This window comes from Acomys russatus, chromosome 24 (assembly GCF_903995435.1).
Source record: "Acomys russatus chromosome 24, mAcoRus1.1, whole genome shotgun sequence".
In the NCBI taxonomy this organism is placed as follows: domain Eukaryota; kingdom Metazoa; phylum Chordata; class Mammalia; order Rodentia; family Muridae; genus Acomys; species Acomys russatus.
The window spans coordinates 21,390,073-21,413,159 of NC_067160.1; the positions used below are offsets into that span (position 1 = coordinate 21,390,073).

At 43.5% G+C, this 23,087-nt stretch overlaps 1 protein-coding gene across 2 annotated transcripts in view; it reads left to right on the top strand.

Moving 5' to 3' along the window:
• Nucleotides 1-2,176: 2,176 nt before the first annotated feature.
• The window catches only part of Cobll1 (cordon-bleu WH2 repeat protein like 1), a 155,541-nt gene continuing 134,630 nt past the window's right edge, over nucleotides 2,177-23,087 (top strand). For both annotated transcript variants that reach the window (XM_051166870.1, XM_051166871.1), the window contains exon 1: nucleotides 2,177-2,431. In XM_051166870.1, the coding sequence (XP_051022827.1) occupies nucleotides 2,355-2,431 (77 nt within the window). In that variant the 5' untranslated portion in view covers nucleotides 2,177-2,354. The remainder of the gene's footprint in view (nucleotides 2,432-23,087) is intronic.

The window sequence follows — 23,087 nt, forward strand, 5'->3', positions numbered from 1 at the left end:
TGCTGTCATGAAAACTGTTCTCAGCAGTTACGAAATGCTGTGAAAATGTCTTATGTTTAAGATCAGCCTAACTGGGATTCATAATAGTCCTAGTGTGCCATAAATCAAGGTTGAAACTAATTAAGTGCTTGATCCTGTGATTCAAAGTTATAAACGTTAAGTAGTTTCAATGTTACTCACTATGCAACAGCTGTAAATCTACTCGTTTCCAGTCAGAAAGGATTCATAAACTTGTCGAACCTGTGTTATTAAAGTCTAAAATCCAGATCCATTATAATCAATTGCATCATTAATAGTCAGATTATTTAAAAGCAACTTTTAATGATATGGTTCTAATACAGTCCTCGCAGAAGTCGCCATGACCCCCGCTTCCAATTCATAGTCAAAGATGTACTGAGACTACATTCGTCTTTAGGGAGACTAAAGAACGCCCGTAACAAACAAAGTGCTAAATACTGGGTAGTGGTTAGTACCTTTTAATCCCAGAAATTGTTGGTGGCAGTTGCAATAAACGGACAACTGAAGAACCTTTAATTAAGCATGGGTTATAAACAACATTAATGTGCACCAATAATCTGAATCCTTTCTGTTATCCTACATCACCCTGTTATGGTTACTGCAGATCTGTCACTTGAGGTATTCAGTTACTTTTAATTTAACATTTCCTGACGTAGGCTTTTTTGGACTCATCGATTAACAAACAAGATTCTAAGAACGAAGTGCTGATACGCAAATGTACCTGTTCGAGGAGTATGCTTTCAGGAACCGACACTGCAAACTTTTATGTTTAAAAAAATAAGACATAAGAGAATATGGTACTAGGCAACAGGTACAATATTAGATGAAGAGTTTATTAAGTAAGCATAGGGAGAGAAGGAAAGGAGGGAGGGGTACCCCAGGGAGAGGAGAGGAAAGGAGAGAGGGAGGGAGGAGAGAGAGAGAGAGAGAGAGAGAGAGAGAGAGAGAGAGAGAGATTGAGACAGAGACAGAGGGAAAGAGAAAGAGGTGAGGGTGGCAAGACATAGCTGTCCTTTTATATACTGGGCAGGGCCACGCCCCCACGGCAGGTAGGCAATGACATCACAGGTAGGCCGACTGAAGCAGAACCCTAACACAAACAGGCAAGCACCGTCTGAGATTTCTTTATTCCTGTGACATTTTCAGGAGGCCACTCTATCTATGCTGTTCTTTCTTATAGACGGTCATCATGAGAATGTCCAGTCTTCGAATCACAGCTGTTGAGTGTTTACATCAAGAGACGCATGCCTGGGAAGACAGGACGAGCTTAAACCTGCCATGGATTAGAAAGATCACAATGTCAGAGGTGCCGTTTACAGGCTAGCAACCACAGGGGTCAGTAAGTTTAAAAATAATAAATAAAATAAAATAGAATAAAATAAAAATCCTGCGCTTGGAAGGTCAGCCTGCTGGTGGTCAATTATCAGGATCTGGTTCGCAGCCCCAGTCCACCCTAGTGTTTTGTCACTAGGTACCCTCCCTGTCTGCCCACTGTCCCTCATAGGTTCGCGGGGCTTCCCAAAGCTCCGCGCTGGCAGTGGGGACTACAAAGAGCCGCCCAGAAGCTTCCTCTCCTCTGGCCTCCCCAGCTGTACCCTAAAGCCGCGTGTCCCGGGGGTGCAGGGGGCGGGTGTGTGTGTGTGGAGGAAATTCCTCTTCGCTCGCCGTCCCCGCCCGCTCGCCCTATCCGTCCCCTCTCCGGCTGGCTGCCCTGCTTGCTCCGATGCGGATCTCGTCGTCACCCTCACTTCTGCCGGGCGAGGTGGCCTAGGAAGCTGCGAGCTCTGGGCTCCAGGCACTGCCATGGGGCAGGGTGAGTACAGGAGCTTGCTCTGGGTGCCCGAGCCAGTCGAGCGGGGGCGGGGAGCGGAGCTCAGGGCGGAGTGCGTAGGGACTGGATGGACCGAGTCCCCTAGCTCAGGCAAGGATTTGAGAATGGAGGGGCGCTGCGCTCCGCAACTCTTTGGGAAAAGTTTGCAAGGGACTCAGTTCGTACACAGCCGACCGCGGGAGCTCAAGCACTGCGGGCGTGGCGACCGTCCCGCGCCCGCTCCGCTCCTCCTTCTTTGCAGCCCCGGCCGGAGCGCGCCGCCCCTTTGCCGCCAACTGGCTGGGGGCTACGGCCGGGGCGGAGACCTGTAGCCGTCGTCGCGGCGCCCTCGGGCGGGGACCGGCCCGCAGGTGGAAGCACTCTGGGGAGGCGGGTCCGCCCCCGACTGCTGTGGGTCGAGGCGGGCTCTCGGCTGGCCCGCTCCCGCCCTGACCCGCCGGCCTCTCCCACCCCAGCAGTGACGCGCCGCCTCCGAGCCCGAGCCCACGCCGCGTCCAGCAGCGCGATGGACCGCATCGTCCCGGATCCCGGACCCCGCAGCGCGCCCCGCACCCCCGCCACGCAGACCGCCGGCTCCGTAGGGTAAGCAGGGTAGCCACCCTCCCGGCCGCCGAGGCCTCGCTCGTTTCACCTGCCAGCAGCACGCTCCCCGCGAGCCGCCTAGTCCCAGGCCGAGCCCCACGCGGTCGGGGACTGCGTCCTCCCGGGCGCCTCAGGGGTGGGGGTTCGGTGTTTTGGGCAGGTTTTCCGACCCGGGTTGCGGAAGGCCAGGCGAATGCCAGGCGCTGGGTGAGGAGTCTGGGAGCAAAAGTGGTAACAAAGGGCCCCTTGTTGGGGCTCTGGAGCGGCAAGGGACGACACCTGTAAGTGCGCTCCGGGAAAGGAAGGAAAAGTTTCCTTGGCCAAGCTCAGGCCCAGGCGGACGAGTACTGTCAAGGTGACTGCAAGGAAGGGGCTTTTGGAAAGCTCACCGAAGGCGCAGCAAGGTGTGCCTGCTGTCAGCCCGGCTTGACAGTTCCGGGAGCAGGCGGGGTGATCGCCTCTGCCTGGGGGTGTGTGTATGTGCCTCTGGCCAATTGGTGATGCCAAAACCTTCGCAAAGTCGCATTGGCAAACAGCTATACTTTTTACCATCACGTGTTTGAGAAACGATTGGAGGGGAAGGGCCTGTCACATGGTGAGTTAATATTAAATGAAGCATGCCTTCCTGCCAAATATGCTAAAAATCGTTTTGTTAAACGTTTGGGTAAACAGTAGAGAGAACAGGTAGTTCTGCGAGGCCGTGGAGAACTTGCGAATAACCTTTGTCGTGGTAAACCCCTGCCCCTGTCCTAGTTAAGAATGCCCTATGGCCTTCATGTAGCCTCTTTCCTATAAGGCACCCCAATTTCTTTATTCTTTGTTAATCAGAACCCAGAAATGCCCTAAACAGAGTATGAACATTGTGGAAATGGGAACGTTAGGGAACAGTTGACTTTGTAAGCAATGAATGAAAGTCGTTCAGTTTCTTCTTTTTTTTTTTTTTTTTTTTTTCTGGTCTAAAAGTGAAGAAGTCATTTTTCCCTGGAACATGACAGGCGTTTCCTTAGGAGCAAGTCACAGCATGTTTATTCATCAGAGGCCATGCGGGCATTGGCAGTTGTCTAGAGGAAACATGGAAGAGTCTCAAGGCAACATGACTAATCCAACAGATATTTAGTGTAGTGCTTACGTAGAGGAAACGAGCAGTGTATGAATTTGTTCATTTTTTTCCCTCTAAATTTCGATCTTCTCCATGCAAATATTCATATTGCTGTAGAGCTACACTTTTTTTTTTTTTTTTTGGGATCCGGTTTTACACCGTTTAGATACTAATGTTTATGATTCCATATATTCTTGCATTAGGCTGCATGAAATAGTAAATGCGTTGGTAGGAAGAGCATAAAACAAGGCCTGGAAACAGCTGCAGGTTTATATAAGTTAATGGTGAACCAACTTTCACAAGAATGCATTCAGGGAACTAGGAATTGCACTGGTGCGTTTGATAGTAGGTTATTTCTCCATAAATGCCCATTTATAAAGAGCACACTCACCAGGGCTCAGGAATCAGTGCTGCTTTTAAGTAGGCCAGGTGAGTTCAGATGTTCAGGTAGCTCCCTGGTGGCAAGCCTAGAATACCCCAGGTTGTGTGTTTGAGAACTAGAAAGCTAAACTAAGTAGTTCTTTAAGAGTGTAAAACATTTTGCTCTTTTTTTTTTTTAAGACTCCTTTAGCCCAGGCTGGTTGGGAACTCCATTTATAGTTGAGAGTGACCTCCTGCCTCTGCCTCCTAAGTACTGAGATTACAGGCATACAGGACCACACCCCTCAGGAGAAAATATTTTAAAGAACCTTTGCCTGTACCTTCCAAACTTAAGGAAAGATCTCTGGAAAACTGTACCACCACATGAGCTACAATAAATAATACCTAACAGGATCCTTTAAAAAATGCATCCCAAATGGCCTGCCTTCACCCACTTGTCTATTGGCATATAATTCCACATGCTTGTTATGTCTGTTGGGTATTCAGGATTAAAATTTGCTTTTTCTAAAAAACAAAACAAAAGAAACTGTAGACCTTTACAGGGGGTTAAATTGTGGGAAAATGAGAGTGTTTAGTAGGTGGCAGGGTACAATCTTAATATGATATAATTGTTGGTTTTGAAGGTAGGTTCCTTACTATGGAACTAATTATATCATGACTCAATACCTAATAGCTGGTGAGGCCTTCTTCAGTCCTTATCCGTGGGTATTGTTGTTCAAAAGAAGTCCTCTGTTGTCTAATTTTCCAAGGGTTTTGCTGTTGTAACAGGTTATTTGAAAGACAAATCAATGCAGCAAACATATTTTACAAAGGGGCCCAGAGGAATCCCTCTGCTCCGGTTCCTGAGCCAATTAGTAAAACCTGAGGTTTGACACGACTGTTCACTGTGTTCATTGATTTAAATAGTCTCCTGACTGTGGTAAAATATAACAACTCTACATTTTAGCGAATCGTCGGTGTTGAATCATTAACCCAGAGCTGCAGTTTATATATGGGTTTTCCTCCTAGAGGTTCCTAGGTTGGAAACTTGGCCCACTCCATAACGGAATTGGAGGCGGTGCCTTTAAGAGGTGGTAAGGTCTTTAAGGGAGATTAAAGGGAGTGGGTTGGCTATGGGTGGAGAATACTGTGGTAAAGTGAGCCTGGCTTTCTCTGCTTGCCTTCTGCTCCATTTCTCCTGCTGTGCTACCTGTACTGTAGGCACAGCTAGCTAGCTCTCACCTGATGAACACATCAGGCTGCCTGAGCTCAGACTTTCAGCCTCTACAGCTGGAGCCAAACACAGCTCTTTCTCAGCATTGTGTTTAAGTAGCCACTGGCCACTTGCTGTGTGTCTTGTAGGCTTGCCTTTTCACTTTGAAAAACCGCTGCTGAGCTTAGACTTCAAAGCCGCTGCATTTCAACAGCCTTGATTTTACTTGGAGATTAAATGTTTGTTTATTTACTTCTCCCATGAGTTGGTTTGTTTTTCGGAGAGTCCTTCAAAGAGGAGGGCAGACATTGAACTCTGAATTTTCCTGCTTCAACCTCTTGCAAAAATACTGCCTTTTTGTGTACTATGATATCAGGCTAGATTAAAGGTTGCATGTTATGTGCATGTTGCACACACACATGATTTTAAAGTTGCACAAAGCAGTTGATTTGAACTGGCTTCTGGTACTTGTTCCAACTGACCAACCTAAAACAGAATATAATCATAGTACCTGAGCCTAGTAGCTAATTAATGGTTTAAGCTGTAAGTAACGAACTAGTTATGCCTTAACCAGCTGTGTGCTGATGGACAAAGCTGTGTGGCCAATAGAGTTGTTTTCTGTAAGTGGTATGCGGTGGTGTGTGGTTTCAGAACCTGCTCTAATGGTAGGAGCTGTCCAGTTCTCAATTCTCCACTCAAATTAAATACAGCATTTCGAATTCATCTTAATAATCTTCCTTCTGAATGTTCAGAGATATCACATAACACGTATCCACATATATGTATGTTATCTGATGTCTATCATCTATATTATATAGGTTTTTACATAGTTTTAATTTGTATTGTGACATGTGAAAATTACAATACTCACTCGTTTCCTTGGAAGGAAATGCTAGGGTGGCCGGTGTGTCTTTGAAGAGAAGGGCACTGTTGAGACACTGGTTGAAGAGCTGAAAAGTTTTAGAGGTGAGAGTAGTAACCAAACATGGTCTTCCTTTTAACGTGGATAGCTAGTGCTAGGAGTTAGAGTTTCCTGTGGTCAGTGATGGCCCCAAAGTACTACATAGAGCATTCTAGAAAGGAACACTTTGTGAATGTTGTCACAGCTCTTTCTGAGCAGCATGATGGCACATTGTGCCATCTGGATTTAGTCCATCTTATCCAACCCAAGAGATGACTTTGTTTAGTGTACAGCTGTGTGTGTCCACCTGTCCATTGTCTGCCGCCTGCTGCTTAGTCACTTGGTAGCCATCTTGGATATCATCACCTCAGTCAACTCAAGAAACCAATATTTGCTGGATATCTCATGTTGTAACCCCAGGACTTGGGAATTTGAGGCAGGACAATTGCCATGAGTTCCAGCCATCCAGGGCTACAGAGTAAAACCTGGTCTCAAATAATAACATAATAATAATAATCATCATCATCATCATCATCATCATCATTAGAAAGAAACCCCCATTTTACTTAATAATGGTCCCAATGTTTCAAGATTTGTGATTCTGAAAGTTCAGCTATGCCGGGGAAGAAATTAAGTGTTTTCTTGGGCTGAAAATACAAAATGATGTGAAGGAGACACATTCACCTCATGTGATCTTCTAGTTGTTGTTTCTAGCATCTCACTGTTCCTCATTTATAAATTAAACTATCTGAGGTAGGGGTGTGCATAGGGCAACGTAGCTGGATAGGCTTCAGAACCAGCTGCGGTTTCGGGCATCCATGGGAGACTTGGAACACTACTTATTCTCTTGGGGTAAAGTTATCCAAGCTTTGCATCTTTGTCCTCCTTACTGTGGCTTTAATCACCGAGGAAAAGCAGTGCGATTGCTGACCTCAGCTTGAGACTTTTATCTCTGAAATCATGTGCTTCTGCCGGCGCTCTTTACTTACCCAAGATAAGCTGCTTTTTTGACTTTTCGAAATGTAAATGTCAAAGTCTGACTTGACCTTGCTTTGAAGGACCTGTACTGTTTTGATTCTGAGAGAAACCTGGAATAGACGGGAAGTTAACAAGCTCACTTTATACTCTCACAGCTTGGGAGCAGTGGGGTTTTAATTGGAGGGCTAGGGAAAAATTAAGGAAGGGCTTACCGACTCCTTTCTTCTGCCTCTGTTTGGATGCATTGTGGGTTCTAGAGTTTTGACTTTTGAATATCTAGCATATGCTTGCGACATGAGACTCAGCCAGGTAACTTGTGAACCAGTGCCTGGGCTTTCTCACACACACAACTGCTCTGGCTTGGTCTGGGCTAAGGAGCATGGCTGGGTTTACCCCTGCAGCCAGGTTTGAGAGCTGCTGGTTAACAGCAGCCCCTGAGGTTGCGATGGAGGCACTGCTGTTTTTAAGGAACACTAAGCTTGATCTTGAGTTTCTAAGGAGGATCCTACTCAACATTTCTGTGCATTATTTTTTTATTTTTAAAATAGTTGCCTTTTCTTTTTGGAGACAGTATATTAACTTCATCTTATAATTGCTGAATTAACATCGCTGTGAACACACAACTCCACTGGAAGCAAGGCACTGTTTACAAACCTGTGTCTTTGATCTGTAGGTGTCCTGTCACACCTGAGCTTGCAGTTGTGTCAGTTTTACATTTGATGGTATGGTTTATACTTAACCGGCCAAACGTGTTTTTATTTCAAGTTGTCTGAAGAGTTCATTATCCTCACTCTCTTCAAAATAGTATATATATTTTAAAATGCTACAATTTCAATGACTATAAAAGAGTGTAACATTAAAAAACAGATTAACTATTTGCACTGGGTGTTGAAACTCATAATAGGTTATTTATGGTAAATTATGTTTTCAAACTCACAGTTAACCATGTACTGTGTACTCATAGCAAATGTCAATCCTTTGTTGTGTGACAAGGTGTTTATTTTTGTAGTGAGGTGGCTGTAAAGTGTATTTACAGCAAAATTTCAAAAGTTAAGAGAGCTTACCACACTTAAGTGAAATTGTTTAGTAAAACAATGCTCAATTTCTCCTTCTAAGCCTTAACTTGCTCAGAGTGAGGTAGAGGGAAACAGAGTAACCATTTGTTAGGTAGGATGTATTTACATAGCAGCCCAGAGCCTGGACCCTCTATGCCTTTAATCCTGGCACTCAGCAAAACAGAGGCAGGCTGATCTCTATGAGTTTTGAGGCCAGCCTGGTCTGCAAATGGAGTCCAGAACAGGCAAAGCTACACAAAGAAACCATGTCTTAGAAAAATAAACAACAAATGGACCTCTTTTCATTTAATTTGTCAAATATTCAGTAGCTCTTGCTTTTATATAAGATGATTGATTTGGGTGGGGGGACACTGGGAAATTGGCTTTAGAATTTTCCTGTAGGAAAAAAGAAACACATTTGATACAATCAGTACTTTGGTGCCCATTTAAGGCCCTGTTTATGCTTAGAATTTAAGATCCTATACCCTACCTCATGGATTTGCAGATCCTAGCCTGACAAAGTGTGTCCTGCATGTCAAGGCAAGACTCTTGTGTTTTTCTCCTCCCCCCTTTTTTTCCATTTTTAAGATTGTAGTAAATGATACAATGTAAAGTTTACTATCTTAAGACATTTGGAAATATACATTTAGTTGTATTAAGCATGTTCATATTGCACCTCAATCCCCATGCCCATTGTTATGTTCAACCTGAATGTTCATTTTCATTAAACAGAGGTCTGCTTCCGCATTTTGCTGCTCCGAGCAACCATTCTATTTTTTGCCTGTGCTTCTGATCACACCGATTATCCCTCACAAGTCGGGGTCTGGTCTTTTGTGACCTGCTTTTTTCACGTGGCTCAGTGCCATCAATGTTTACAAGTTGTAGTTTGTATGAGCACTTCATCCCTTTGTGTTGGTTAGCAAGATGTTTGTGTGTAAAGATCCAGCCATCCACCTGCAGATGCTTGGTCTCCTCCAGAGTTTAGTTATTGTGAGTAGTGATGCTGTGCATGTGAGTAGGCAGGTAGCTCCTAGGAGATCCAGCTTCCAACCCTTAGTGAGAACTGGAACTGTTGTCTCATATAGCCCTCTCTCCTTGCCTGCCTGCTCACTGTCTGTCTGTCTGTCCGTCTGTCCATCCATCCTTCCTTCAAGACAGGGTCTCACTGTGTATTTCAGATTGGCCTTGAACTCAAGATCTACTTCAGCTTCCTGATGTGGGAACATAGGTATGTGCTCTAATGGCTGTCACTCTAAAGTGTATTTTAATTGTTGGGAGACAGGGTATAGTTTTATAGCTCTGGCTGCTTGAAACTCGCTATGTAGCCAAAGCTGTCATCTGCCTCTGGAATACTGGGATTCCAAGCGTGGGCTTCTATCTAGCTCTGTTTAATCTTTGGAGGAGTTTCTATAGTGTTTTCTATGTTAGTTACATCATATTACATTTCCATTAACAGCAGATAAAGCTTCTACTTTCTTCACTATCTCAATAACTGTAATCATCTGGCTGCCCTCGTGGTAATAGTAGCCATCCTAGTGGTGCGACAGAGTATCTCATGCTGCGTTTGATCTATACTTCCTGATGGTTAGGGACTCCATGTTGCTCTTCACTAGTTGTCTGCTTTTGGCTACCTCTTTATCTTCTTAGGAGACTTTATCTGTTCAAGTACTTTGAATGTTCTTGAAACAGGTTTTCTTGGCTTTGGTTTTTGAACTTAGCAGGTCTCTGTATATTCATTTTTTTTGTTCTCCCCCTGTGTTTTTGAGGTGCTGAATTAGCTGCACCATGCACTTGGACACTGTGCTCACAGTATAGCTGAATAGATCACATGCTGATCTTGTAGCTTGCAAAGCTAAGAAAATGTACACATTCAGATGCTTTCTATGGAAGAGACGGCTGATACCCAGCGTAACTTGGGAAGTAAAAATATGAAGTATTGTTTTTTTTTATTAAAATACTATTTACTTTTAAATATTGAAAACAATTGTCCATTGGATCTAAATGATGTATACGTTCAGAAAATAAAATATATCAGAGGTTTTGAAAAATAGTACATTTTTTTTCTCTTTTCAAATGAAGACCAGGCTTGGCCCTTGGCAAATATATTTGAATGCTAACATTTAGAAGATACAGGATTACTTTCCGTTATCTTATATTGGCTGGACTTTTAGACTCCTCCACTAGAGAAACCGTTACAAACAATGACAGATGTGATTAGAGTTTTAGCAGTAAATGCCCAGGAAGAAAGGACCCAACGTGGATGGAATTCAAGTTTCTATCTAATTTTTAAAAACATTTCTTTCGTGTGTGTGTATGTGTGTTTGTGTGTGTGTATACATGGAGTCAAGACGGTTTTTCTTGCTGCTCTGTGTTATAGGGATCAAAGTCAGTGTCCGACTCAGTAGCAGCTACCCTGCTAGCTGAGCCATCTTACTAGCCCATATCTAGTGTTTGACTCCGAACTTATTTTAAGAGTTAAGTCAAGCTGTCTTTATAATGTCCAGCTTTTTTTTTTTTTTTTTTTTTTTGTTCCTTGTTAAAGATATCTCTTAGCTTTGGGTCTGTTAGTGTTCAACATTAGTATGATAGCTATGAGACTTTTTTTTTTCCAATGACTCTGCTTTGCTAAATTTTTCCCCATCTGTTATAATAAAAACAAACTAAAAGTATGGGAGAATGAAGTTTCCCATGACTATTTATAAAGGGCCAAGGGGCTCCGGTTCTGCATACAAGCTCCCTATCTGAGGAATGCCTGCCTTGGAAGAGGCTTTCCAAGGACTGGCTGGTCCTTAGAAAGCGTGGAGTGAGCTGGTGTTTCTGGTTTCAGTTTTTGAGACAGTAAAGAATGTTACGGCAGTAGCATTGAGTGGAGACTTGTAGCTTTGAATGGATTTTTAGGTAGTTAATACAGCTTTTCAAAACTCAGAGTCACATGGCTTCCAGACAGTAATTTGTATCTCGGACTCATTGCTTGTCATGTAGTGTTTGATTTTTTTTTTTTTTTTTTAATGTGCCTTTACGTGTTAACATGCTTCCTCAGGGAGCAGGCTCAGAGGTGTGCTGCAGGGATTTGGTAAGGAAATGAGAGTGCACTCCAAATTGGGATCAGCTTCCCAACTTTGTCGGTTTTCCAGAAAACGTGGAGCCGCACAGAGGCTTTCAGGTGTGCAGCTACAAGGCCGTGAGGAGGATGAAGGTGCTGGCCCCACTACTCAGGTCCTCATTTGAATCTCCTCCATTTACCCTTGTTCTGTATTGGGTTGTCAGTTTAAATCAGAGTGCAGTCCTGTGCTTTCATTTTTCAAAGGATGGGATGAAATAAAGTGCCTATCTGGCGTAATTTCCCCAGACTTGTAGAAAATATGTCATTTGGACATATTTGAAAGAGTATTTTTAAAAAGTCCATATTTGGGAAAATTTGATTTTTGGAAAATGATTCAAATGGTTTAGAGGCAAGATTTTTAACTATTGTTGAACATGAGCTTTATAATAGTTTGGGTTTGTAATATGGTTGTGCATAATGTTTTTGATTTTGTGTGTAAGTTGACTTTTAAATAGGACTGAATGCCAGAATTACTACGTTATGTTGTTGTAATCTTGGCCCTATTGTGGAAAAACTATGTTTGCAGTGTGATTGATTTGAATGCTTAACACTGCTGGAGTTTCTCTTTGCCGTTCCTGTGATAAACTATTCTGATGAAAGCAACTTAAGGGAGAAAGGTCTTATTCTGGTTCATGGCTCCCCGGGGGCCATGAGTACCATCGTGGTGGGAAAGTAAAAACGAAGAGCTTACGCAGCTAGGGAGCTGAGACTGATGGACACTGGCTCAGTCACTTCCTCCTGTTATATAGGGCAGGGTGTCAGCTGGTGGAGTGGCACCACTCTGGGAAGTGCACCTCAGTCAATCATGATTATCCCTCAGGCATGCCTGGAGGCTCCTCTTTCAGGTGATTCTCCAGTTCACCAAGCTGACAGTTGAGATTAACCATCACAGACACCAGGCCATTGGCTGCCTTTTGGTGTATTAGCTAAAATCACATTATTTCCTTGCTTAGGGCCTAATACCACGGCTTCTGTAAATACAAAAGCTCTATTTCTAAGGAAGTAGTTAACGCTCAACCCTAGGTGAGGAATTGGCCAGTCCTGGAAAATTTCCATCAGTCTACCCTGTCTTCATGCACAAACGCACACGGTATTATTTCTGCAGAAACAGAAATCTGGAAGTATTAGATGAACCCATAGGGAGCAGTGGTGGCTGGAGCCAGCAGTTCAATAGCTGTCGCAGCTCTGTGTCAGTTCAAATAGTCTAGAAAAACAGGAAGTTGAGCTGTTAATGGGAAAATGACTGAGACCCTTCCATTCTGGCCTCACTGGATGTGCTACGCTTTCTAGACCATCAAATCAAAGTAGTCAGGATAGTTATAGGGACCATTGAGTTTACTTGCTCTCTTGGGTTAAAGAGTTAGAACACAGTGGAGTATCAGAGCAGCAGCCTGGTTTTCCTCCCTTGTTCTGTTTTTTGTTTTGTTTTGTTTTCTGAGACAAGGTTTCTCTGTGTGGCCTTGGTTGTCCTGGACTTGCTTTGTAGACCAGGTTGGCCTTGAACTCACAGAGATCCGACTGCCTCTGGCTCCCGAGTGTGTTGGGATTAAAGGTGTGTGCCACTACGCCCGGTGTCCTCCTTTGTTCTTTTACACCAGATTGCCACTTGCTGTGTCACTGCCTTTAAAGAATAGAGGCAACGATAAGAAACCTATCCTCCCAGGAGCGAGGCTCCTATATAAGAGGCTGCTATCTGTGTTTCCTGTCCTTTGACCACTTTGTTCCTCTGCTGTCTGTTAATTCTGTAGATGGCTGCAAACATTCTGGGCAAAGCCTCCTACCAGGCTGGGGGGCCGGGGGGAGGGCGGTGGTGCTTTTGTCCTCTTTCTCGTGTCTGTGTAAGATGTGTCCCTAGAGAGCAGTTAGAAACTCTGATTTTTGCTAGGCTGTAAGTGGATGAAACTGAAAATGGCAGAAAAGAAGGTTTGTACTGAAAGGTAAGTATGAAATGTTTATCTTTATGCTTGTACGCTACCAGTCTTTATCTCTGTGTAATTGTTTAAGTGCATGCTCATGTGGATGCATACGTGCATGCAGGTACATGTGCACACGTGTTTATGTGGAGGCCAGAGATTGACCGTGGCTGCATTCTTCTATTACTCTCCTCTGTATTTTTGGTGAGGTCTTCCCTCCCTCCCTGAGCCCAGAGCTCACCAATTGGCCCAGGGAGTTCTGGGGCTCTACCTGTCTCCAGTCATCCTGACCCATCACCCCCAGCTTGGTATGTGGCGCTGGATGTCTGAACTAAGCTCTTTATGTTTGTGTGGCAGGCCTGTTACTCAGTGACCCATCGCCACAGCCCCATGCCTTTCTGTTTTCTCTCTTTTGTAGGTTAGTTTTTGTTGAGATAATTTATTCCCTATGAACTGTTTTCCCATCTAAGAAAGTATGAGCTATGTCACCACTTCAAGAAAAATCCAAGTGATCTGAAAGAGGACATAACAGCCGTTTTCCCCTTGACATTACATGTGGGCCACGTTTTCCTCTCCAGTGTATGTCTGCCTCTAGTCCACTGTCCTTTACCATGGTTTCTTTTGGAAGTGCAGTCTGCTTTGGAAGGTATAGTTTTCAAAAAGGAATTGTCACCTTCCAAGTATGATGTTATATATTTGTAGAACCGTACAAGGCTTCAATTCATACTGAACACAAAGAAAATGTAGTCCGGGCATATGTGAAGACTGAGAACCCATTTCCAGCAACCCACTTAGGGCCATGGTTATATGACACATGGCTTTGAACTCATTTAGAGAAGTTTTTAGGATTTTCAAATCAAATTTCCAATTTCACGTACATACTTGAAATGTGCCATTTTGGGACGTTAAGTTTTCAGCTCTGAATAGAATCTGCAAGCTGGAATTGATTGTAGTGCTTAAAAGCTTTTGGGAACAATTTAATATTAGTAATAATTTTTGATAACTCAAATCCATTCATTTTTTTGGTCTGTTTCTCTGCCTATTAAGTACATCAAAAGTTAAAATTGAGTCAGGGGTGGTGGCACATGCCTTTAATCCCAACACTCAAGGAGGCAGAGGCAGGCCCATGGCTGTGAGTTCGAGGCCAGCTTGGTCTATAAAGCAAGTCCAGGACAACCAAAGCTACAGAGAGAAACCCTGTATTGGGGGCGGGGCGGGGAGTTAAAATTGGCCAGCTGTGTAAGCCTATAATCCCAGCAGTGAGGAAGATTGAATAGGCCGATTTCTGTAAGCTCAAAGTGAGCCAGAGCTACCTATGTCGTTTGAGGTCTACCTGTTGTACAGAGTGAGATCTTATCCCTAAAATGAGAAAAGGAGAGAAAGACAAAGAAAGAGAGGGGAGGAGAGGCCAGTCATCAGAAGTGGGGTGTTTGAAAATTGGATTTGGTCATTCATTGCTCCTTTAGAATTACTTTGAAAACTAAGTGGCATAGAGATGAATCTCTAGGTGTTTGGAATGGCTTGGACATGAAGGAGAAGTAAATCAGTGGTAGTTGCCACAGGGACCAAGCAGCAAACGCTTCTTAACTTCTGATGATAGTCTTCCCCGTAGACTTGAAGAGACTTCCTCTGAAGAAGCAATGTGTAAGTGTTCTGGCACTTTCCTGTCTCACTCTACTCATTAAGGCATCTGCGATGTTTTATGCATTAAACCAAAGGGCCAAACCCACTGTTGACTGCAGTGTTACTCATCCTGCAGTGTGATTTGAGTGGTGGGTGAGGGACTTGTCCCAGTTGAGTCACCGAGTAGCTGCTGAGCTATTGTGGCTCTAAGGCATTTTCTGGGATGATGCACAGCCACGCAGGCTCTACCAGGTCCTCTCAGGGAAGTATAAGGAGGTCAAAGGTAGTGCTGCTTGGGAGTCCAGAAGGGAGGACTTTCCCTTAGTTTTAGAGACCAAACTGCCTACCACTGCCAAGGAAAGGCTGATTTTAGTGATGCTTGCATTTAAAGCTCAAAAGTTTTAGAGATGTAAAGCATGCTTATTTTCAAAATCAAATGGTGAACTTTTTTGGAATTTGGCGTAATAACTTTAATTCTTATGCAATTTATTTTTTAAAAAATATTTATATATCAGTTGTGTATGTTAATTTCTTTCCTTTAGCCCTTTGTAGTTGGCTAACATTTTTACACTGTTTACCTCAGAAGCTCATGTCAGGGAGTTTGAAAGGGGGGGGGGGGGTGTTGTCTTTCATTCTCCTTAGGGTGGCTGAGGAATGTGTCAATTGCTAAATGATCAAATTGGTACTTGGGATGAAGATGCTCAGAGAGCTGAGAAATGAAAGACAGCAATTTCTTGTGGTGGAAAAAACACATGCTTGTGCCACTGAACAAGCCATTCTGAGGGCCTTGATCTGTGCCCCAGTGTGAGATGCTCAAGAGATCTTAGTTATTTAGAATGTTATATGTACAGGATTATATGCAGTCTCATCAAGAGCAACACGTGTAGCTAGGAGTATAGCATAGGTCACATCTGAAATGTACCCACAGGCTCATGATTGGGGCACTTTGGGCGCCAGCAGTAGCACAGTTTTGGAGGGATATTTTGGAACTAGGCTAGCTGAGATGTGGGGCACAGGGGCTGACCTTTGAGGGCTGTAACCTGGTGCTGCTTCAGGCTCTAGTTCTGTTTCATGGTCTTTAGCCAGGGTCTGGCTATCCTGAAATCCCCAATGGCTTCCCTACCTCCAGGGCCTAAAACGGAAGCTGTGAGCCACAGTAAGCCTCTCCTTCACAAGTTGCTTCTGTCAGTATTTTGTCACCATTACAACCTAAGTAACATGGGAGTGGGAAACTCTCATCCCTGGTCAGATTAATAGTTGTGTTAATGAAACCACTCCTTAGTATGTATGGGTTCTATCATTTATTTGGTTGTTTTTCTAATAGGTGGACTATTTAAATGACATGGAAGAGTGAGAAGCTATTTTTAGATCCTGCATTACTGCCATGTACACCGCCACCTCTGAGGTGACTGGCGTTAACATGAACATTCCTGATGTGACACAGTGGCTTATAATCCAATCCCAGCACAGGCGAGGCTGTGGCAGGAGGATTACAGTGAGTTCAAGCAGGACCACCTTCAGCAAGTGTGACTCTCTGGCTCAACAAAACCAAACCAGACAAATAACAAAAACTATAAACAAGCAAAACAAATCAAACCACACTACAAAATGAACATTTCCTGCCTCCTCCCTCTTTGCTGGGAATCATACTCCGGACTTCATGCCTGACTGTGCTCCATTTTAGTTTTATTATTTCTTGGAATGCTGGTAGGATACTGTAATTTAAATTTTTTCCCAGATCCACATGATAAATGTAATTTAAATAGTATGCAACATATCGGTTAATAGATCTTAGTGCTAGCACACCAACAAAGTTGTCACTTAAAATTTTTACTTTTGTTTTAAATGTCTTGTGTCTATCTGGGTTTATGTATCTGTGCACGTGTGAGTTCGGGTGTCCTCTGAGAATGTCAGGTCTCCTGGAGCTGGAGTTAACAGGTAGTTTGGGAGCCATCTTGCTGTGGGTTGCTGAGAAGCAAACTTGTATCCTCTGTAAGAGCAGCCGGTGGCCTTAACTACTGAACTCTCTCTCCAGCCCTAGTAAGTGCTTCTAACAGAAACAATATTTTATAGTGAACCAGATGTAAAATTTCAGTTACTTAAGTAACATGAAGATTTTTGTTTCATGGTCTGACAGCCTCTTGTCAGGTGCTCAAGAGCCTTGTGCTCTCCAAGTGAAGCCATGTGTCCCTTATAGTCATGAGCAAAAATACTTGTGTATTGTTTTATAATTTATTCAATAATGCTGGTTTGTACCTTGCTTTAAACTTAGTAGACCTTAGCTGTCATTCCTGTTCTTATAAAGGCCTTATCACCATTACTATCACCACCACCATCCTCATCACCATCATCATCATCAACACCGTCGTCATCACCATTACCACCACCATCATCATCACCATCATCTAGCTTTATCTGTTGACAGATATTTAGGTTTGCTTATCCAGGCACACTCTACCCTTGACTAAATGTTCATAGTAGTATTTTTCACATCTACTGTGAAATACAAAAAGGCGGAGGCCATGTTCTTGGCTGCTCCTTTTGTGTGAATACCAGCTTTTAATTGAACTTCCGCACATACTCGGACCAATAACAATTAGCTCGTGGGTAGGAATCAGTTGAGCCTGTGGGAACTTGAGTCAGAGATCCGTGTTGGGGATGGAGGCAAGGGAATTTGCTTATATAGTAAAAAAGGAGAAACTCCACTGTGCTGTGTGCCTGAGGGAGTGGAGCACTAACTGCTCACTTTCCTAAGCACCAACTGTAGGCACTTGTTAGGTTGCTGCACAAGGTATTATGACATCACTGTAGGTTTCTTCTCACTCTTGAGATGCTTTGTGGTACTTAAGAAACATACTCATTCTTCTGAGATTGGATGAAACATAGTCTTTATAGCACAAGTGAAAATTCTCGTTGCTCTGTTTCCATCTTATATTTATGAGGTAAAATTAAAGGACTTCTAGATGATGCTGTTCTTTTTTTTTTCCCCCGTTTTTTTCTTGTTTTGTTTTTTGAGACAGGGTTTCTCTGTGTAGGCTTGTGTGTCCTGGACTCACTTTGTACACCAGGCTGGCCTTGAACTTAGAGAGATCCACCTGCCTCTGCCTCCCAAGTGCTGGGATTAAAGATGTGTGCCACCACACCCGGCTGATGATGTTTTTATTTACCGGTCTAACACTCATGTTTGAATCCAGACAGGAAAGAAGACTTGATTTCATACATCAGATTAGGGCTTTTGAAGGTGAAGCACTCATTGAGTGCACGAGTAGGCAAGCAGTAGCTAATCATTCTTACTTTGTCAAGGCTGGAGAATCCAAGTTATCAATGACCTTGGCATTTGGCCGCAGGAGTCCTGTTTGCAGAGGCATTGGCCTGTTGACAGAAACAACAAAAGATGAAAACGTAAGATAGAATTATGAATGGTCTGTTTGTTCTAGCTCTAAAATGAAGAGATTTTTGAATTCAGAGGTATTATGAAGGCAAGAAATTAAATTGTGTCAGGCGTGGTGGTGCAGGCCTATAATTCCAGCATTCTAGTAATCCAGAATTCTGGAGGGCTAGGCAGGAGGATCTGAAGGTCCAGACTACCCAGGACTGCATAATGAGACACTGCCTCACAGAATAAAACCTGTAACAACCTCTACTTCCCAAATTGCCAGAAAGTCACCTAACGAACACAACCCGTTTTTCTGATGGCTTTGAGTGTTTTTTTTTTTCTCACTAGCTTTAAGGGCTGCTTGAAATTTTCCCCTCAAATGGGTGTAAAACTACAAACTGTATAGTTCATAGAAACACGTTCCTCTGTGGCCTTTTGACAAAACACTGGGTACCGTAGGTCTAAAATAAGATGAACTCCTAAGCCAGACTCCATCTCTAAAACCAACAACAACAAAACAATAAAACCTTTGAGGGAAATGAGAGGAGGAAAGGAAGGTGTCGAGAGAGACACAGGAATGAGTGAGGGTGGACGTGGGGGAGGTTGAGTGTACTCAGTGCATTAGACACATGTATGGAATTGTCAGGGAACAAACTTAATTAAAAACAAAACAAAAAGCCCTTTGTAAAATGATAACATATGGACAGGTGATCTCGACGTCCTTGGAGCATTTAAATGTGAGTCATGATCTCTTCACTCAGTGCCACAGCCTCCTCACAATTGTCAGATGGAATGAACCAGCGCGCTTGGCTCTCTGACATTTAACAGCATTGGTTTTGGTTTCAAACAAAACTGGTCCATCCAGAAGTCAGATGGCACTTGGCAGGCTGCTGTTGTAGGGTGAGCTCGGGCAGAGGATCTGGCGCCGAGTCTCTCTCCACTGCTTGCTGGCTTGGGCACTGTGCGATCCCCTCCGTGGTGGTGGTAGAAAAGTCTAGGACCACATAATCAAACTGTGGAAAGAAGACTAGCATGTACCGGGCATGTGATAGGGTCAAAAATTTTCAAATAACCGTCTACATTCTTAGAAAGCAGCCCATTGTGATGTTGACATCATCACTGCAGCTAACAGGAAACCGAGGAGGAGAGACAAAGATGCCCACTTCTCCTTTGCATTTCCCAGGAAGTAGAGGTTGAGGTTTGGTGAAGCTTTGTAAATCCACTGTGAAAAATCTGTTCTAAGTACACAGCTCTTGCTTTTTTTTTTTTTTTTTTTTTCTTCCCCACAAAAAGAAAAGAAAGCTGCCCCCTCCCCCCCCCATTAGATTAGGAATGTGCTCCCAAGGTGATTGCCAGGCTGCACGTCTAATCATTCCCCTGGGCTGTTCCGGGAGCTTGTGGCAAGTCTGGGCAGTTTAGTGCAACCCTGTCTGAGGGGGTAAAGTGCTGAATGTCAGATTGTTTGACTACTATGCATAAGGCCCTCTGTTCAATGACTGGGTTCGGGAGCCTTTATTTGGACAAAGACAGTTGAATGGGCCCCTAGTTTCCTTTCTTGGTGGCTGCGATAAAACACTTCAAAGCATCTTAGGGAGTAAAGGGTTCATTTGGCTTCTACTTCCCGGTCACAGTTCATTATTGAGGAAGTCAAGATAGGCACTGAAGTAGGGTTGGTGGAGGAATGCTGCTTACTGGCTTACTTCCAGGCCACTGTATTAAGTGGGATAAGCAGCCTACAGATGGTGCTGGCACAGTGGGCTGTACCATCCCACATGAACTGAGATAGCCTCCCACAGACAGGACTGCAGACCAATCTGATCTAGTGACTCTAGTCGACAGTGGAAGGTAACTAGGACCGTGGACTTATATATTAACTTGATTGTTTAAATTCCTTTTTGTTTTCTTTTAACAGGAATATAGCCAGGCATGGTCGTGCACACCTATAATCCCCAGCACTCACGGAGGCAGAGGCAGGTGGATCTCTATGAGTTTGAGGCCAGCCTGGTGTACAAAGCGAATCCAGGACAGCCAAGGCTACACAGAGAAACCCTGTCTTGAAACAAACAAACAAACCAAAATCCAAAATAAAACAAAACCGAACCAAACCAAAACAATCAACCAAAACCCAGGAATATATGCTAGGAATTGAACCTAGGACCTTATTCATGCTAGGCAAGAATTGTCTACCACTGGACTGTACTCCAAGACATATGTAAGTTGTTTGAGACAAGCTTCCATATACTTTTTTTTCAAATCTAAGAAGAAAGTCTCATTCAAAATTTCTTGACACTGTATCAGCTTTTTTTGGTGGTAGATATTATTGATGTATTCTGGTTATACCCAGGGATAGACTCAGTGCTTAAGAGTTTTCAAAGAAACTGAGTGCTTCTGGTAATTTGCCAAACAGCACAGACTTTTTGACAGTGTCAGAGGTCAAACAAATACTTGTAAAATATTTTTCAAGTAAATAATGACCCCAAACAGGTATTTGTGAAGTCAGGCTTCCACTTTTAAAATATACAAGGTTGTAGTAACTTAGGTGACACTGGGTGTGGTGATACACCCTTTTAATCCCAGTACTTGGAAGATAGAGGCAGGTACACCTCTATGACTTGTATAGAATAAGTTTTGGCCCAGCCAAGGCCACATAGTAAGAGCCTGTAGCAACCCCACGCCTACAAAAGAGCAACAAAACAAAACAACAGGGTTGACTTGCCTGATACTAGTCACAGGAGGGATGCCAGCTTATCAGGTGCCATATCAGCAGCTTGACGTGTACTCTTGTGCTTAGTGGCAACATTCCGCTGACATCCAGCACTTTGTTCCAAAGAAGAGTCTGTATCTTGAAGTGTTACTGTGTGGAATCATATCACCAGGCAGTGATAGGTCTGGAAACCAAGGATGAGTGATATAGGAAACTATGGAGGCCTTGGAACTGTTGTACATTTGAGTCCGTTCTGTCATGGAGAACCACCAGTGTGGCAAAGCCAGAGCATAGCAGAAGTTACCTTAAATGGGACAAAACACTTACCTTATTTTATTTTATTTTTCTGAAATAATTTTTTTTTTTATTGTAAAACTAACAAGCTTCATGCAGAATATTGAAAGAACTAGTGACTTTACAAAGAATAATATTTGTGTTTGCCTTGTGGAGGTAATAATGCAAATAATTGGCATTTTAACATTTTCCTGAAACATTATGATTTTTACAACATTTAATATTTTGTGCAAAAGACCTCCAGTCGTCAAATACTGAGGAGAGAGTTGGGCTAAGTGGTTTTCTTCTCTCATTGGATCCTGGGGTTACAGCTGAGTGTGTTAAGCAGGATCCTGAAGGAAGTGCAGTAAACGGCATCTTAGAGATGCATTTGTCAGAGTACTGCCTAATACCTCAAAGTCCACAATCTTTCCAAAACAGTGCACATAACTTTGTAGATAGAGTGCATGCTTCAAGACTGTGTCATGAGCATTTCGGGTTTTGACTTACAAGTACTGTATTCATGTTTTCTCTTAAGTTTATGTTATAAATTGTTGAGTTACTTAAAATTCATTCAGAAATTCTCTTTGAAATGACTGCATAACAAGTCCCTTTATAGAGTATCCCTTGGTGTTATTTTTAAGCTTTTGCCTCTCTGAACCTTTGAACTGACCCCAGTGAAATCATTAACTGAAAAGGAGGGAAGCTTTAGTGTTGGAAGAGGACCATCCTCTAAGCCTGCTGCTATGAAGGAACCGTCCACAGTGTTAGTTCCACAGCTAGAAACAGAAGACTGGTGCAGCCTTTTGCAGAATCTAAACAGTTTACTTAAACAAAACAAAACAAAACAAAACAAGAACAACAACAAAACCCCACGTATTTACAGAAAGCCAGCTTTATCAGATGCTGGGTTGGGCATTACATTCATAATATTATTGTAACACATGAAGGTTGTATTTGTAGAACAAGAGGAAAAGGCGATTCTGTCTTAATAATGTACACCTTCGGCTGGCAGGTGGCTCAGAGGGTAGAATTGCTTGCATTCATGCCTGACAACCTGAATTCCATCCCTGGATCCCATAAGGTGGCAGGAGAGAACCCACTCCTGACAGGTGTCCTCTGACCTCCACTTGTGTCGTGGCATACACACCCCTGCACTCACACTTACTGACACATACGCATGCACGCACACACACACACACACACAGATATGCATATATAATCAGTGCATACGTATGTACATGCATCTTTAAACAACCTCTGAGAGCATGTAATACCTTGTTAATTTAAGGAACACCCAAATCTTTGAAATGCCAGTTAGTCAGAGAGTTTTTGATTTTTTTTTTTCTCTGTTGAATGGTAGCATGTCTGGTTCATCAGGTGCTGGGGGCCTTTTGAGAAAGTGTACAGGAGTGTGGACCATGTGGATGATGTGTGCGTTTTCTTCCTTACTGCTTACATTTTCCCAAAGCTTGGCTGTCAATGGACTCCGGGAAGTTAGCACTGATTTCTCTTGGCCATAACCCAGTATAGAAATTGCGTTTCTGGACAGTCTGTAAAGGCAAGTGTGGGGAAAGCTGCCCTCACCAAGGAGCATGGATTGCAAGGGCCACTGAGATGCCAAAGGGAAAATTCCTGAGGAGAGCAGTTAGTAACCCAGGAGGAGTGAGGTCGATTGCTATGGCAGCAAGAGGCTGCTAACTTTCTTTGTCCCTTCCCTGCCAGGCCAGCTGGCTGGGCAGACATGGCTCAAGCAGCCAGTCCTGACAGGCAGCAGCGGAGGCCATTCTTCATCTGAGGACACTCCGGCAAGTCATCTTTATTGCCTTAAACTTGGGACTGACCTTGGCACAGTGCCAAGGCATGCTGGCAGTAGCTGAAGGGAGCTATATCTGAAGGGCAGAATTAATGACCGCTAACTGAGCACGAGTTCACGTGACAATTGTCTATAGCTGAGTGGTTGGAAGTGTTTGAGTGTCTATCATATAATATGACGTATGCAAGACTGACTTAACCTGCCCCCTCCCCTTTCTCCCATTTTGTTTTGGAGCAAGGTTT